The sequence below is a fragment of the Neovison vison genome, chromosome 9, assembly GCF_020171115.1.
Source record: "Neovison vison isolate M4711 chromosome 9, ASM_NN_V1, whole genome shotgun sequence".
Lineage (NCBI taxonomy): Eukaryota > Metazoa > Chordata > Mammalia > Carnivora > Mustelidae > Neogale > Neogale vison.
In genome coordinates this window covers 77,246,260-77,263,836 of record NC_058099.1, presented here as the reverse complement: position 1 = coordinate 77,263,836, position 17,577 = coordinate 77,246,260, and the positions used below count along the sequence as shown (strand labels likewise).

General features: G+C 39.9%; 1 protein-coding gene across 4 annotated transcripts in view; it reads right to left on the bottom strand.

Moving 5' to 3' along the window:
• The window catches only part of KIF27 (kinesin family member 27), a 93,925-nt gene that overhangs the window by 3,443 nt on the left and 72,905 nt on the right, over nt 1-17,577 (bottom strand). For 3 of the 4 annotated variants that reach the window (XM_044265807.1, XM_044265804.1, XM_044265806.1), the window contains 4 exons: nt 12,948-13,163; nt 8,158-8,364; nt 6,518-6,716; nt 3,270-3,434 (listed from right to left, as the gene is read on the bottom strand). In XM_044265807.1, the coding sequence (XP_044121742.1) occupies nt 3,270-3,434; nt 6,518-6,716; nt 8,158-8,364; nt 12,948-13,163 (787 nt within the window). The remainder of the gene's footprint in view (nt 1-3,269; nt 3,435-6,517; nt 6,717-8,157; nt 8,365-12,947; nt 13,164-17,577) is intronic. The other variant, XM_044265805.1, reaches the window with a different exon arrangement.

Sequence of the window (17,577 nt, the reverse complement as noted above, 5' to 3'; positions counted from 1 at the left end):
TAACTCCAAGATTACTTAACTTGTTCAGTTTTCTGCATTTGTCTCATTAAAGAGCAGGATGAAGGTGCAGAACGAGGGTGAAACCTCTATATCCCCACACCACACTAGCATTTTAAAAGATGTCTTGTTGACTCGCAATATAAACATGGGCCATTTAAACACTAGGTATTGGGTGCGTGGGTGGCTCAGTGGGTTAAAGCCTCTGCCTTCGGCTCAGGTCATGATCTCAGGGTCCTGGGATAGAGCCCTGCATTGGATTCTCCACTCAGCAGGGAGCCTGCTTCCCCCCTCCCCTGCCTGCCTCTCTGCCTACTTGTGATCTCTGCCTGTCAAATAAATAAATAAAATCTTTAAAAAAAACCAAAAAACCAAAAACTTAAAAAAAAAAAAAAACTAGGTATCTAATTTTAGATGCCTCAAGTTTGAAAGTGGATTTTTTTTTTAAAGATTTTATTAATTTGACAGAGATCACAAGTAGGCAGAGAGAGAGAGGAAGTGAAGCAGGCTCCCTGCCAAGCAGAGAGCCCAATGTGGGGCTCGATCCCAGGACCGTGGGATCATGACCTAAGTTGAAGGCAGAGGCCTTAACCCACTGAGCCACCCAGGCGCCCCTGAAAGTGGATTTTTTAAAGCTAGAACAGTCTCTTTTTTTAATTAAGATTTTATTTATTTATTTGACAGAGAGAGATCACAAGTAGGCAGAGAGGCAGGCAGAGAGAGAGAGGGGAGCAGATTCCCCGCTGCTCAGAGAACCCAAAGCGGGGCTCGATCCCAAGACCCTGAGACCATAACCTGAGTCGAAGGCAGAGGCTTAACCCACTGAGACACCCAGGCACCCCAAAGCTAAAATGGTCTTATGCTGATTGTTCTGTTTGCTACTTAACGTTTGTTTACTTTTTAATTTTTTATGGCGTATTTCAAGTAAAAGGTGCAGTTATATAATGCAGGCAGTATTTCAAGTAAATATTCTAGTTACATTAGCACCTCTGCATTACTACATTGAAAATCAGAAAATGTAGTCTCTCTGGCAGGATCTGTCTGTCTGTGTCACATCTCTGTCCTAAGACAACTTCTACTGTAGAATGTTAAACCAGGAATCATAAGATGAAGGACCTGAGACCATGTTCTAATTACTGTTGTGTTTTTAAGTTACTTGACCTAGGTTTCGATTCTTTTTTTTGAAAATGGCATTAGCTGACACTGACCCACCTAACTACTTGTGAAAATAACTATAAATTACAAATATCATAACCATAAGGTAGCATTAGAACTACTTTTCTAGGAGCGCCTGGGTGGCTCAGTGGGTTAAGCCGCTGCCTTCAGCTCAGGTCATGATCTCAGGGTCCTGGGATCGAGTCCCACATCGGGCTCTCTGCTCGGCGGGGGGCCTGCTTCCCTTCCTCTCTCTCTGCCTACTTGTGATCTCTCTCTGTCAAATAAATAAATAAAATCTTTAAAAAAAAAAAAAAAAGAACTACTTTTCTAGGGTCGCCTGGGTGGCTTAGTCATCAAGCCTCTGCCTTCAGCTCAGGTCATGATCCCAAGATCCTGGGATCGAGATCCGTATCGGGCTCCCTGCTCCGCTGGAAGCCTGCTTCTCCCTCTCCCACTCCCCCTGCTGTGTTCCCTCTCTTGCTGTGTCTCTCCCTATCAAAAAAATAAATAAAATCTTAAAAAAAAAAAACTACTTTTCTAAGATATTACTGTTTTAAACTTTAAAGCTATGTTTATTCTTCTTACATTATATATTCAGCATGTATCTTTTCATTATGCATAGATATATTTTCCACTGGTCTCTTTACAATCTTGTTGTACCCATCTTTAAGTGGTCTTCTTTACAGATATAGAACAGGTCTGTGTTCCTAAAATGTTGTAAAGTCAACTATGCATAAGCCATACTTGACTTAGTAGAATAACTTCTCTAAAGGTAGGCTCATTCTTTTATAAAATGTAAAATATATTAGGACTCCTGGGTGGCTCAGTTTGTTACGCGTCTGCCTTCCGGTCAGGTTATGATCGCAGGGTCCTGGGATGAAGCCCTGCTTTGTGCTCCCTGCTCAGCAGAGAGCCTGCTCCTCCTCTCTCCACCCTTCCTCCCTGCTTGTAGTCCCTTTCTCCCTCTCTCTCTCTCAAATAAATAAATAAAATCTTTGAAAAAATGTAAAATATGTTATTCTAGAAATATTGATTCTTCTCTAACTGGGAGACTTCAAAAGGGTGTATTTTAATCATGGCACTTTCTTGTTTAGTTATGTCATGTTTTAGGGTGAAGGTCAGGCAGACAAGTATTTTTTTTTGGTTTACAGAGACAAACACAAGTTCAATCTCTAATTCTAAACAACCAAATCAAACCAAATTTGTTTTGTTTCTTATATTCCACTTAGGAGTGAGTTCATATGGTATATGTCTTTCTCTGACTCACTTCACTTAGCATTATACCCTCTAGATCCATCCCTGTCCTTGCAAATGGCAAGGTTTCATTCTCTTTATGGCTGAATTAATATTCCATTGTATGTATACACCAAATTTTCTTTACCCATTCATCTATCAGACATTTGGGTTGTTCCTTAATTTGGCTGTTGTAAATAATGCTACAATAAACATAGGGATGCTCATATCTTTTCAAATTAGTGTTTTCATATTCTTTGGGTAAACACCCAGTAGTGGAATTACTGAACCATACAGTAATTCTGTTTGGGGTTTTTGATTTTAAGATTTTATTTATTTATTTGACAGAGATCACAAGCAGGCAGAGAAGCAGGCAGAGAGAGAGAGGAGGAAGCAGGCTCCCCACCGAGCAGAGAGCCCGACTCGGGGCTCGATCCCAGGACCCTGGGATCATGACCTGAGCCGAAGGCAGAGACTCAACCCACTGAGCCATCCAGGCGCCCCAACAGTAATTCTGTTTTTAATCTGAGGATCCTCCATACTGTTTTCCAGAGTGGCTACACCAGTTTGCATTCCCACCGACAGTGCACGAGGGCTCCTTTTTCTCCACATCCTCGCCAACACTTGTTTTTTCCTGTGTTGTTGGTTTCAGCCATTCTGACAGGTGGGAGGTGATATCACATTGTGGTTCTGATTTGCATTTCCCTGGTGATTAGGACTAGACAATTATTTTTGTTTACAGAGACAAATACAAGTTCAATATCTAATTCTAAAAAACCAAATCAATTGGGAAAGGCTACACTGTTAAGGCAGGCACAACTTCACTGAATATTAGATACATCACATACTGTTAGCATGACAAGTGACATGAAAAGTCTTACGTTCAGATGCTGCTAGTTGCCGCCGAACTGCTTCCCCTACCAGTTCCTTAAGTTTCTTCTTAAGATCTCTACTGGTTTTCTTATAGAAATAAAGATCTTTTTCCAGCTGCTGGATTTTATCTTCATATGTTTTTAACATTTCCATGAGGCCTTCACCATCTTGCTCTATGAAACAGAGATTTATATTTAAAATCAGTTTAAACTAAATGACTAAAAATTATGTTCTAACACAGTCTCCAGACTGTATTTAAAGGGTCAGAATTATGTTACATGTATCTGTTACCTGAATGGATTTGCTTTCAGATACAGTTTGGATTCTTCTGCCCTTAGTCACCGTCTCCGTCCAACCCCCTACCAACTACCGCATCTTCATGATTCATAAGCACTTTTTGAGTAACATTAACTAGATTTATCCTTGAAGCAGCAGAAATAAGGTGTTCCCTATAAAAAATTCACGTTTGGAACTCTATCTATCAGTTGCATCAATATTTTATTTAAAGTTCATATCAGGCAGCGCCTGGGTGGCTCAGTCGATTACGCATCTGCCTTCAGCTCAGGTCATGATCCAAGGGTCCCGGAAATCAAGTCCCACAACAGGCTTCCTGCTCAGGGGGAGCCTGCTTCTCCCTCTCCCTCTGCAGCTCCCCCTCTTTGTGCTCACATACTCTCTCTCTGTCAAATAAATAAAATCTTAAAAGTAAAAAATAAAAAAATAAAGTTCATATCAGGAGCTGTGGCTATATGGAAAATCAGAGGCCCAGGTTTATAAGCCCAAGAAATCTATAGCCAAAAAAAACCTCCAAAACCAAAAACCTGCCAAAAGAGGCTAGAGAGATTAAATTACAAAAGAAAACACCCATACAAAAAAGAGGGGAAACAGAAATAAGTTGTAGCTTATGCTACAATATAACTTAAAGCTTCTACTTAATATTTATTAATCTATAAAACTGTCCCTATTGGGTATGTTTTAGAACCGGTAAAACCTAGTTTATTGACCTTCTGCAAATACATACTCTTAGACCTATTCTTTCCTATTGGTATATTTATAAGATGATCCTACTGGGTTTTTTTTTTTTAATTTTTGATTTTTTATTTATTTAAATTCAGTTAGCCAATCTATAGTACATCATTAGTTTTTATGTAGCTTAATGATTCATTAATTGCATATAACATGATCCTACTGGTTTTAATGGGTTTTTTTGGTAACTGGCTGTTTTGAAAAATTTGATCTAAGTATATTGGATATTCTAAATTAACCCATTATCTGTTTTTTTAAAAAATATTTTATTTATTTATTTGACACAGAGAGAGATCACAAGTAGGCATAGAGGCAGGCAGAGAGAGGGGAGAAGCAGGATCCCTGTTGAGTAGAGAGCCCAATGTGGGGCTCAATCCCAGGACCCTAAGATCATGACTTGAGCTAAAGGCAGAGGCTTAACCCATTGAGCCACCTAGGTGCCCCCCTCATTATCTTGTATTTAAAAATAAAACTTTAAGGGGTGCATGAGTGGCTCAATCAGTTAAGCATCAGGCTCTTGATTTTGGCTAGGTCATGATTTTGGCTAGGGTTGTGGGATCAAGCCCTGTGTTGGGCTCTGCGCTCAGTAGGGTGTTTTCTTGAGTTTTCACCCTCTTATTCTGCCCCTCCCCACCAAACTCTGTCTCTTCTCTCTAAAATAAATAAATCTTTAAAAATAAATAAATAAATAGTTTAATAACACCAAAAATCAGAATCCCTATAAAGAATATAATCTATGTCAGGGTTCCTGGGTTGCTCAGTGGTTAAGCCTCTGCCTTCAGCTCAGGTCATGATCTCAGGGCCCTGGGACTGAGCCCCGCTTTGGGCTCTCTGATCAGCAGGGAGCCTGCTTCCCCCTCTCTCTCTGCCTACTTGTGATGTCTCTGTCAAATAAATAAATAAAATCTTTAAAAAAAAAAAAAGAATATCTTCTATGTCAACTGAATTTTATACAACATAGTCAGTTGAAATTAGAAAGTTCATAAATTATCATTTTTAGCTACAACTTTGTTAGAAAAACTAATCCCAGGTATAGAAATGAATAATTTTTAAAATGTCCTCATTTGGCTATAGCATGAGCTTTTGTGGTGCAATGCCAATCACTTGAAAAATACATTAAAAAGTCTATGAAAATATTACTTTATAGAGACGTTAAGAGAGAACTAAAAATAAGGAAAGGAGAGCCTGTTTGAATGAAGCAACACGTAGGATCGTGTCATCAGGCAACTGGTTGTTAATCGACCGGTTATTGAATTAACTTAGGGGCAAATTGCTTCAACACTCAAATTTATATATTTTCCAATTTTCTGCTTACTCAGATTGTTTCTCCAGATCCTTTCTAACCCATTTCCAGCTATAGATTCACAAGAATCAAGGCTAAGCAGCTAAGCAGCCTGGTCTGAAACATTACCAGTGCTGCCAGGCAGTGATTTTGTTGCCATAGCAACTCTTTGTGTACTGGCCAAATGCCCAGGTAACATGAGGACCAACTGCTGTGACAGCTCTTTCCACAACAGAGTTGACGGCTGAACTACTGTGCACTGATAACAACAGTACGTGTCCAATGGTGGTAGGCTAATTTTGACCTAAGATATAACCTTTATGCATAAAATTTACAATCAACTGAAAATTATAACAAGAAATATAACTAGAAATCTGACGGGGTGCCTATCACGTTAATTATGTAAAGGGAAAGTAATTTAAATATCAAAGTACTCCCTCCTTGAGAGAGAGACACTTCAACTGTACACCAGAAGCCAGGATTGCCACAGTTGTACATAAAAAAAAGACCAACAACAGATGGGTGGGAGTTCTTTTTTTTTTTTTTTAAAGGTTTTATTTATTTATTTGAGAGAGAATGAGTGAGAGAGAACATGAGAGAGGAGGTCAGAGGGAGAAGCAGACTCCCCAAGGAGCTGGGAGCCCGATGTGGGACTCGATCCTGGAAGTCCAGGATCATGACCTGAGCCAAAGGCAGCTGCTCAACCAACTGAACCACCCAGGCGCCCTGGGTGGGAGTTCTTATGTGTGGCCCTGGGGACAGACAGAGGGAGGGTATTTCAAGCACCAAAAGCCCTACATCCCAGTCCCCTTTCCCCATGTGCAGGAACCCAGACATGTGAAGCTCAAAACCAAATATAAGTAGGAACTATTTATTACGTGGCGAGCTTCTGTTCCTGGCTTCCCCTCCCAGCCCCTCCGACACACAGCGGACCAGAAGGGGCCGTACCTTGGAAATGCTGTAATAGCAGCTGCATCTTTTGCTCATGCTCCTTCTGCTGAAGGGTCAGTCTCCGGTCACACTGTAGTTTCAGATGCTCAAGGGCAGACTCCAGTTCACGAACCATATTATCCCGTTCCAGAACCTTCATTTTCATTTCTTCATTCTGTAACTGGAGCTTCCGTTCGGTTTCTCGCAAATGGACCACCTAGCAAAGACATTTTTTGACCTTATAAGTGTGTCTTCCATAGCCTCGTAATAGCCTACTTCTCTTAGGCTACATGAACAACTTCCTTAGCCACTGTGGTGTAACTAAGCAAATGCTCTGTAACATACCCAACAAAATAACCTAAGAGCCTATTGAGTTTGCTGGGATTCTGAACCGGTAACAACTTTACTTTTAATATCATGTGGCTCTAACTATCACCCCTCCATCATCTCTCAGTCACGGTCGTTGCAATTTACAGTGACAATCATCTAAATCCATTTCTTTGGTCTTAAGAAGAGAATGGGGGGAAAAAAGAGAGAGAGAGAGAGAATGGGAACTTAGAGACTCTTGTAACATCTAGATACTGCCCAGCGTTAACTCCAAAATGCATGTTATAAATAAGTAACAGACTTTTAAAAACTATATGGAGTTCAGTCTCAGATTGTGCATTTAGTGCAACGGGTTCTTCTCTGCATGGCTATGGAGTGAATATACTTCAATGTATGTGTCACAGAACTTGCTAATGTAATGACCTTCTCTCTAGAAAAATACTCATTTCTACAAAGGGTACCCAGGGTCAGAAAATCCACTGACCTTGGCCTGCATGGTTTGGGTTAAGAACCTTTTCTCTAAGAACACCAGAAAAGAATTCTATCAAAGCCTCCAACAGCACCGCACCATTTTTTCTGCCCTCCACACATGCCGTGACGGGATGCGCTCTTATCAGTAATAGTAGCTCACTACTGACAGTCATTACCCAAGAGGAGGGCTGTGCCTAACATTTCCATTCATTTCTTCATCTTTATTTCACTTGTCTAACAGAGCTGGGACTTTATTTTCAAACTCCAATGTTTTATTTTTCATTAATGGTCTGATACTCCCTTTAACGGAAGATACTTTGAAGAGAAAGAGCTATTATTTGCTTAACACTTCATAATATATGCCTTAAGAGAAGACATTATTCAGGTTAGTGTGAAAATCTATTATTATCTTTGCCACTGATGCACCACTTCATTTTCATTTCAATTCATAGGTATGATGATAAAGTACACCTGACCCTATAGCAATAAGGGAAAGGAAGCCCGATTTTGGAGAGCCCTTGATTTTTCATGAATGCTGAGTAGTAACAACCAAATCTTGAAAATATCCAAGAAATAGTGATTGAGGAATACAACTTGAATTCTTGGGTTTTTAAGCCTATTTGAAAAAGCCCTTCTTTCAAAAGGCCCATCCCACGTTAAGAACCTCCCAAAGTGAGGCACGCATACTTGAATAAGCACACAGCTTTCAGACGACCCCATTCAGTAGTGCGAGGAGAAATCACACTTAAATCTGTAGTTACACCATCAAAGCTGTAGGTCTTTCAATTTCTGAAACCTGACGTGTAACCATCCACCTTGGCCCCCCGTATAAGAAAATCCTCTGTCCTTCTGAAACAAACCTTATTGAAATATCTGAAAAGAATAGCTCTCATCTCTACAGGACTCAGGCAAATGAGTTTTTCCAAGACATTTGCTTCACTACGAGAGAGGTTTTGGAGTGAGGCTCTGAGCGAGTTCTGGCGACTCTGAATACTTTCATTCTTGTATTCAATTGCAGCTTCCAAAGCTTCAATCCCTTCTTCAAGTTGGAAAAGAACATGTTCTTCCTAGATAAAATAGAAATCGCTCATTGTAAAGGAGATAATTAACTTGGACTTCATGTCATACACTAAGATCTCACTCTGCTATCTGAGTCTAACGGACTTACCATTTGTCTACTAAATCTGAAGAAAATGTTTACTGAGTGTGTACACACACATATATAAAACATACAGTCACTGAATCCTCGTACTAAACCTCATGTATGAAAGATCCCAAGGTCACACAGCAAATGCGGATAACCAAGGAACACCCTTGAACAAAGCCTCAGCCCCCAGGACCAGGACTAGAGCCATGCATCTCCCCTCCACAGCTCCACAAGTGCACAGTATGTGTTAGAGCCGGAGACTGCCGGTGTCCCCTCAGGGATCTATCGAAACGATAGACTGCCGGGAGGGAAAGAAGAAATAGACTTAGAATAAATTATTAAGAATGAGTCATCAATAGAGGGTCTCTAGGGGAAAAATAGTATGACATTAAAAAAAGTAGGGATGATCTAAGGACATGAAACATTTCATAAAATTCCTATGAGATGCCATTAAAGGGCAAACAAAGGCATTAAAAATGTGGATGATGGAACACTTTTTTCATAAGCTAGAGAAGATTTCCTTTGTAGGGACCGAAAAAACCCAAGCAAGCAAACAAACAAACAAAAACAACCAAAAAAAACCTTGATGAATCCCTGTCAGAACACCTACCAGTTCTTCGAACTATCCGAACATCTTATTTGAGGGTATTCAAATTTCTAGTAAGAAATTATTTCAGACCCAGTGAGACTTGGGTAGATATTTCTGTATTACCTATTTCTGTGTGGTGGAGGCTACCACAACTTTAGGTTCCTTGACCATCTTGTCCATACTCATGTCCTTAACTGCCTAGTACAGTATATATCACACAGTTTAAACTCAATTAAGTATCTGCTGAATGGGTTTATGAGGAAAAAGGAGAAAAAAATATTTTCATATGTCTGATTAGATGACCCAAATAGTTCTCTCCACTCCTTCCTCCAGCACTTCAAAGGAAAAGGAGGTTAAATTTCCAATCCACCTAAAGAATAGTTAATATGACTTCCAGAACTCCTGTTTTGGAATTCAGGGGAAAGGTATGTAATAACCTATTCCAGTGGGAGGTTGAATAATACTTATTTTTAAAAGCCACTTTATGGGCTGCCTGGGTGGCTCAGTGGGTTAAGGCTCTGCCTTCGGCTCAGGTCGTGATCTCAGGGTCCTAGGATTGAGTCCCACATCGGGCTCTCTGCTCGGCGGGGAGTCGGCGTCCCCCCTCTCTCTGCCTGCCTCGCTGCCTACTTGTGATCTCTCTCTGTCAGATAAATAAGTAAAATCTTAAAAAAAAAATAAATAAAAGCCACTTGATAAAAATCTTCTGAAAGAGCCATTTTGAAAAAATATATTTAACGGCCATTTTGCTTCTCTGGGCAATCACTAATCACCAAGAATTTGATGATTTGATCATCACTCCATCTGGAAGAAAATAATATTCAACTTTTTAAGAAAAACAAACTTAAGTCCTGAAAGATACATCAGTGAATGGGTAAGAGGAACCAGAAAATAAAAGTGGATTATCCAAAGAACATATTTGACTTCTGAATAATGCATACTATGATATTTTGCTAAAAACAAATGTGGAAACAGTTTGCCTTTATATATGTCTGAGAACAATTTAGCAGAAATTTAGTTTCTATAGTTTTGGACCTAAGTTAGGGAAGTACTACGAATGGCAATGAGAAACTGGCCCAGGATAAAAAATTTGCCCCATGACAAACAACAGATTATGGGGTTGACTATGCTTTATGAGAGAGCACTGCTTTTCACACAGGCACCAGGGATCTTGTTAAAATGCAGATTTCTCATTCAGCAGGTCTGGATGGGCTCACCGCCACCCCGCCCCCCTCCCACACTGAGGCTCCTGCTGTTGATAGAGACCTCACACTGTGAGCAACAAGGACCTAATTCAGGTCTCCCAACAGTTTAGGTCACACACACCCATCAGTAAAACAAACAAGCAAACAGAGCAAAACCTTTTAAGAAAGCCCTGCATATTTGTATATTTCTCCATAAATTATATGCATGTTCTAATGTTAAAACATGAAATTGAAAGTGTATTAGATGAAATAAACATAGATATAATAGTTATGTTTTCTTCCTATATCCCACTTACTGAGCAACTGCTCTGCATTAGAAAAATGGAGCCAGACTTTTTTTTTTTTTTTAATTTCTTTATGGAGTTTTCCCAAAAAAGTAAGTATTTGTCTTTATTAAATTGTTGGGTAATCCTGTACTAGTATAGTGATTTAAAATCAGTCCCTTCTCATTAAGCAGTACGATTATGAAAATGATTTAATTTACTGTGGAAAGAAAAAATAATCCTAAACTAGTTAAAAGAGATAGAAGCAGCAGACTGTTCCACCCAGATGTTACTGATGTCTTGTGTCGCATCAGAATCTCACGTGGCTGATCATCTGTCACTGGCAGATCTATCCGGTAAGAGTAATCTTGGCTTTAAGGAAACAGTGGTGAGAGCAGAGCCCACCTCAGAGTGGTGCTCAGAAGAACCAGCCCTGTGGAAGGAGGCTGCTCAGAAGCTCACATGGCTACTGGAACCCCACCGTGGCAGGGGGCTCATCATTCCCTCAAACCAATCCCAGATGAGATGCTAAACAGATATTACTCATGGCTTTCACCACAAACTCTACATCAAGATTTGTAGTCACAGAATTCCATGTGAAACAGAAAAGTCAATGTTTCTTGAAGACAATGGGCCCTCAACCCTTCTGCAAACATCATTTGCTCATTCCCTTCTCCATGCCTTATTTAATGGTGTTCTAGCTACAAAGTCTTTCTTTCTTATATCCACCAGTATCATGGTTTTCATAACACAGCTCGAGATTCCAACCCACCAAAGCTGCCTCAATGACTCTTCCCCCGCAAATGACCACTGCATCGTTTTGTATAAATAATGTAACAAGTATAGTTTTAGCATATTATTATCACTTGCTTTTTTAAATGTTCTTCAGGGTATAGAGTTTTCTTGTATCTGTCACTTTTCCCCAGTATTAATTTCTCAAAGGAAGCATAATGCTTTTTATAGTTTCTTTGGTTTCTTTCATAGGGCCCAGTAACAGTCCTGGGCAGGCAAGAAATCCTTAAATATTCCTACTTTGCACTATTTAAGGATCTTACAACCCTCAAATCTACAAGGCCAGGCTCTAATTTAACACCCTCGGGAGGATAGTCTGATTCTGTGATCCTATGCACAAACTCAGACTATGAAACAGGGCAATGAGGTTTATGATGCCACCTTACCCCCGATCCAGTCTTCAATTCCTTTCATCCATGCAGTGAACAACAATCTTTTTATGAAACCCTTGCTCCTGTTCCTTCTTTTTTTTGAAGATTTTATTTATTTGACAGAAAGAGAGATCACAAGTAGGCAGGGAGAGAGGGGGAAGCAGGCTCCCGCTGAGCAGAGAGCCCCATGTGGGGCTCGATCCCAGGACCCTGAGATCATGACCCGAGCCAAAGGCAGAGGCCTAACCCACTGAGCCACCCAGGTGCCCTGCTCCTGTTCCTTCTTAACCAGCCCCCTTAACAGTCTCTTCGGCTTGCTCCATTCTAACACTATACAAGATTCAGCAAGGTATGGGATTCCCAACTACTCACTTTCTCTTAGCAATTTTTTCTTGCTTTGATCATGACAGGACATCAACAATAAACATTTGCAGAGAAAATTCAGGCTCAAAAATTCATACTTGGCCTGATAAAGTAAGGAACGGGACTGCCAACTGATGTAAAATTTTGAAAATAGGCAGTCTGGGGGAATTTCACAATTCCCATAAATATATTTTTACATAGTTTAAAAAAAGAAAGGTGAGAGGAGCCATATGCTCCTCATAAACGCAGATTCACACTCAGAGGGTATTTTTTAGATTTTTATGTTGTTTTTATATTTTTTCTTTTTTTAAAATCTAAATTCAATCAGCCAACTTATAGTACATCATTTGTTTCAGATGTAGTGTTCAATAATCTAACTGTAACTGATAAATCATCAAAGCTATTTTTATTGGGATTTGAATTCCATGCATCTACTGGCTGGAACATGCTCTCAAAGGTTGGGACTTTCTGGAAGAATTAATCATTAGTGCCCTAGCCATCCATAGTACGAGACGGGTTACTGAGGATTGTTCGAGAAAGAAGCATAGAGAGAAGGTAGGTGCTCTCTTTGAAAGAACTGAGGAAAAGATTCCCTTCGAATCATCTTCTATATTCTGTGATGTCGATGACAAACCCCAGCTGAGAAAGGCCCTACTCGAAGGGAAGCATTAGTGTCTCAGTCCCTGGCAATGCCGGAAAGGGGCCACGTCATGGACCTGTTTGTGAGGTATCACAGTCTCTAGTCAAGCATGGTTTATGGCATCGAATAGGAGCCCCGTAAACTGATTACATCTGACAAAGTCTCAAGGAAACAAAGTTTATCAGATTTCTCATTTTTATGTTTAAGTTAACAGAGACAAAGGAAATCATTCAAGTGACCCATCATAGAGCACTTCCAGTTCTAAAGCATACTGACTTACTTCAGGTGATAACACACTACCATTTTTAAGTTTCTCATCCACGCTGTTTCTTCGTCTCTGTAGCTGATCCCTTTCTTTCTGGAGGGCTTGAACTCGTTCCGAAATCTTTATTTTCTCCTCAGCTGTGCTGTGTTGAAGCTCTACATTCTTTTCAGACAACTCTTGGTCCAACAAGTTCAGGCGGGTTGATATTTTCAAACTATCTGTGCTTAAGACCTAAAAGACACAATCAACCAAACACCCTCAAAACAAGTTACTTGAAATTCAGGCGGCATACAAACTAGAAAAATAGAGAAAATTATTAACTGAGTATATTTTTAGCTCCCACAGTGTTGTTTTCTCTTGGGGTTTTTGTTGAGGGGCAGGGTTCATTTTCTAAAATCTTAAGTTGAATGCCTTTTTTTTTTAAAAATGGAGATTTGGAATGCCTGGGTGGCACAGTTGGTTCAGCATCTGCCTTCAGCTCAGGTTAAGATCCCAGGGTTCTGGTATCGAGTCCCACATCAGGCTCTCTGCTCAGAGGGGAGCCTGCTTCTCCCTCTGCCTGCAGCTCCCACTGCTTGTGTGAGCGCTCTCTCTGACCAAAAAAAACCCCCAAAAATAAAAATAAAAATAAAAATAAACTCACCTTAAAAAAATAGACTCAAGGGGCACCTGGGTGGCATAATCAGTTAAATGTGTGACTCTTGATTTCAGCTCAGGTCATGATCTCAGGGTAGTAAGATCAAGTCCCATGTTAGGTTCTGCATGGGCGTGAAGTCTGCTTGAAATTCTCTCTCTGCCTCTCTCCTCCCTCCTGCACTCCATTCATATTCTCTTGCCCCCCCCAACCCAAAAAAAAAGGAGATTTAAATGTTGAATTTATTGAATTTATTGTCAGGCATTGCTTGGCTGCACCAGACTACAGAATATTGGTTTTGAGAGGTAGTATTTTTCTTTTTTATTATCTCCTAAATTAAACTTTCCTTCCTTGGTCTGTTACATGGTTTTATGGCTTATAACTATATTATAATTTCCCTAAAGGTTGAGATTTGGTTTGTCGCTGCTTAAATATGTATTTTGTTTCTATTCTTGTTTCATTCTGGTCAGAAAATATGGTCAGTTACAGTAATGGAGATTCTCATTATGGTTTAACCTAAGAGGATTTTAAAAATAGTTTTGCATCTAAGTAATTATATGTATATATAATTAAAAATTATAAATTTTTAAAATTTTTTCAGTGTTCCAAAATTCATTGTTTATGCACCATACCCAGTGCTCCATGCAATACATGCCCCCCTTAATACCCACCACCAGGCTCACCCAACTTCCACCCCCTCCCCTCCAAAACCATCAGTTTGTCTCTCAGAGTCCACAGTCTCTCATGGTTTGTCTCCCCCTCTGATACCACAAGTTTACTATTATTTTTTTTAAAGCAGCCCCTTACCTCACCCTTTTACCTGAGTCCCACTCCCCAGAAGCAATCATCTTCAACCTTTCTAGCCGTTTCTCCTGGTGTTAATGTTCCTAAATAACATGACCCATTTCAGATACTGTCTATGGACTGACTATTATGGAAGACAAAGACTTGGCACCATTATGCTTCCTCTACTTCCCACTCCTCTAGTCTCCCAAAATAAGGTATATTAAATCAATACTCTGTTGGGACACCCGGTTGGTTCAATAGATTAAGCATCAGCCTTTGGCTCAGGTCATGATCCCAGGGTCCTGGAATGGAGCCCCGCATCGGGCTCCCCGCTCAGCAGGGAGCCTGCTTCTCTCTCTCTCTCTCCCTCTACCCCTCCCCCAACTTGTGCTCTATCTCGCTCACTGACTCTCTCAAATGAATGAGTAGAATCTTTAAAAATAAATCAATACTCAGTTTACATGGCTTTGTGAATATTACTCACATCTGAATTATCTAGTATAAAATGACCCTTTTCCATAGGATACAACTTTTGGTACCATTTACTGATTCTTCCCCTAAAAGAAAATACATTTCCTCCAATACTGTTTTTTTTCACTTGACCAAACTTAAATCAGGGAGTCTGTCTGTTTCACACTTTTCTGGAAGCATTTTGTTTGAAGTCTCCATCCTCCTGGTCCAAACTGGTTGTTCCAGGACCTCCTTTCGGTGTTACCCTGGGAATTTCCATGTTGGATCACACTTTCAGGACCCTGAGTCTTCTTTCTTCACAACTGATGCCCTCACGTTTGTGGAGCACATCCTCTAGTATTTTCCTGAGAGACTAAGTCGGAAATCATTTTTTCACCTGAAAATGTCCTTATTCTGCCTTCATACTTGATTCAGAATTAGGCTCAAGAGAGAAGCCTTGATTGGAAATCACTTTCATTCTGCAGTTTGAAGACGGCTGCAAGTCCCTTAGTTTCTACTGAAGAAGGTAAAGAAATCTAGTGCCCTTCTGATTGTTGAGATTTGCAAGTGACTCATCTCTTCCATTTGGTAGCTTTTGGGATCTTTTCTTTTCCTTAGTGTCCTCAGCACTTCACAATGATAGACCTTTGGCACTCATTTTGTCAGGCCCTCGATGACCTATTTTAATCTAGAGTCTCATGTCCTCAGATTTGGGAAAAATTTTTATATTATCTTTGATAATCCCCTCTCCCATTTTCTCTGTTATATCTTTCCAAAATTCCTATTTCTTGGATGTTGGACTTTCCAGATTTATCTGCCAACTAAATTTTTTTCCTCCATTTTCTGTATGTAAAATTTCCAGCAGTTCCCATTTTTTTTTCCCAGCAGTTCCCATTTAGTGGATAGAGCATCACCTTTCACCACCTTGACGAATATTAAGGATTTGTTGGAAGCTTTTTCAGCTCCTTCGCCTATCTCTAATGTCTCTGAGCTTTTTTTTTTTTTTTTTCTTAGTCTCTGTCTTTCATGTTAGTAACATTCCTGAAATGGTTGTCCCATGTAAGAGTCAGGTATGAAAATTCTGATATCCTGTGTGGTGGGTATGCTTTGTTACCATAGTGTATATCTGGGGTCTAGCCACTTAGCTGGGGGTGTCCTAGGGTGTTTGGTGTTTGTAGGCCTTTTTTTCATGGACTGTTTAAGAAAATCCACCAATGTCCCACTTGGGAGGTATAAATCTGGGTGCCAGCACTCTGGGATCCAAGCAGGGTTAGGAAATGGCTGTCTCAGGATTCATATGTAGACTGGCCTTTCATTCATTCCCTGCTGAGTATTCTGATTTACCCAAACCTCTATTGCACCTGGTTCAACATTCAGAAGATAAACTGTCTAGATTCAGAGTGGGAAAGAATGACTTCCTGATGATTCTCTGTTTTCATCCTTATGCCTCACTCCTGCCTTCTGAAAATCTCGGTACCTTCATTTCTGAGTCTTTTATTTTTTTTTAAGATTTTACTTATTCATTTATTTAGATGAAGAGAACATGTGCATGAGTGGAGGTGGTGGAGGTGGGGTGCAGAGGGAGAGGGAGAGAGAATCCCAGGCCCCACATGGGGCTCAATCTCACGACTTTGAGATCACTACCTGAGCAGAAATCAGAGTCAGACGCTTAATGAACTGAGCCACCAGGTGCATCTCTGAGTCTTTTTTAATTTTATCTATGTGAATTCTATCTTATAAAGATGTTATTATCTTAAAAAAAAAGGCTAATGTTACAGCTATGGCTCTTACTGATGTCCCTCTCAAGGTGCTTAGATTGCAGCCTCTTTTTTTTTTTATTATCTTTGATAATCCCTTTGATAATTTTTTTTTCAAAAAACTACTTATTTGTTGCTTTCCATTTTATATTTCTTGGTAATCTTTTGTCTTCTGTTGTCTTCTTTTTTTTCCCTTTATGGATATATAGTTTTTGCATAATAGCTTTATTGAGAGATAATTCACATATCATAGAGTTCAACTATTTATTTTATTGATCAAGATTTTATTTTTTAAGCAATCTCTATACCCAATGTGGGGCTCAAATTCACAAGACCAAGATCAAGAGTCATATACTCCACCATGGAGCCAGCCAGGAGCCCCTAACTCACCTATTTAAAGTGTATAATTCAATGGTTTTTAGTATATTCAGTATTGCACAACCATCACCACAGTCAATTTTAGAACGTTTTCACCCTCCCCAAAAATGAAACCCCATGCCCATTTGCAGTCATTCCTTTCTTCCCAACCCACAGCCCAGCCCTAAATAACCACTACTCTACTTTCTGTCTCTATGGAATTGCCTCATCTGCACATTGATATAAATGGAGTCATAAATCCGTGTTCTTTTGTGACTGGCCCCTTTCCCTTAACACAACATTTTGAGGTTCATCCATGTGGTAGCATGGATCAGAACTTCATTCCTTTCTCTTGCTGAGTAATATCCAATGGTACGGATATATCACTTTCTGTTTATCCATTCATCAGCTGATGGACATTGGAGTTTTTTCCATTGGGGTCTATTATGAGTAATGCCGTAATGCACATTCATGCACAGGTTATTGTGTGGACACGTGTTTTCACTTCTCTTGGATGGATACTAGGAGTGGCACCACTGGGTGGTGCAGTAACTCTATGTTTAACCTTTTGAGGAACTGCAAATGGTCATTCCAGGCAACTGCACCAATCCCACAGATAGCGTAGGAAAAGTCCAATTCCTTCATATCATCACCAACACTT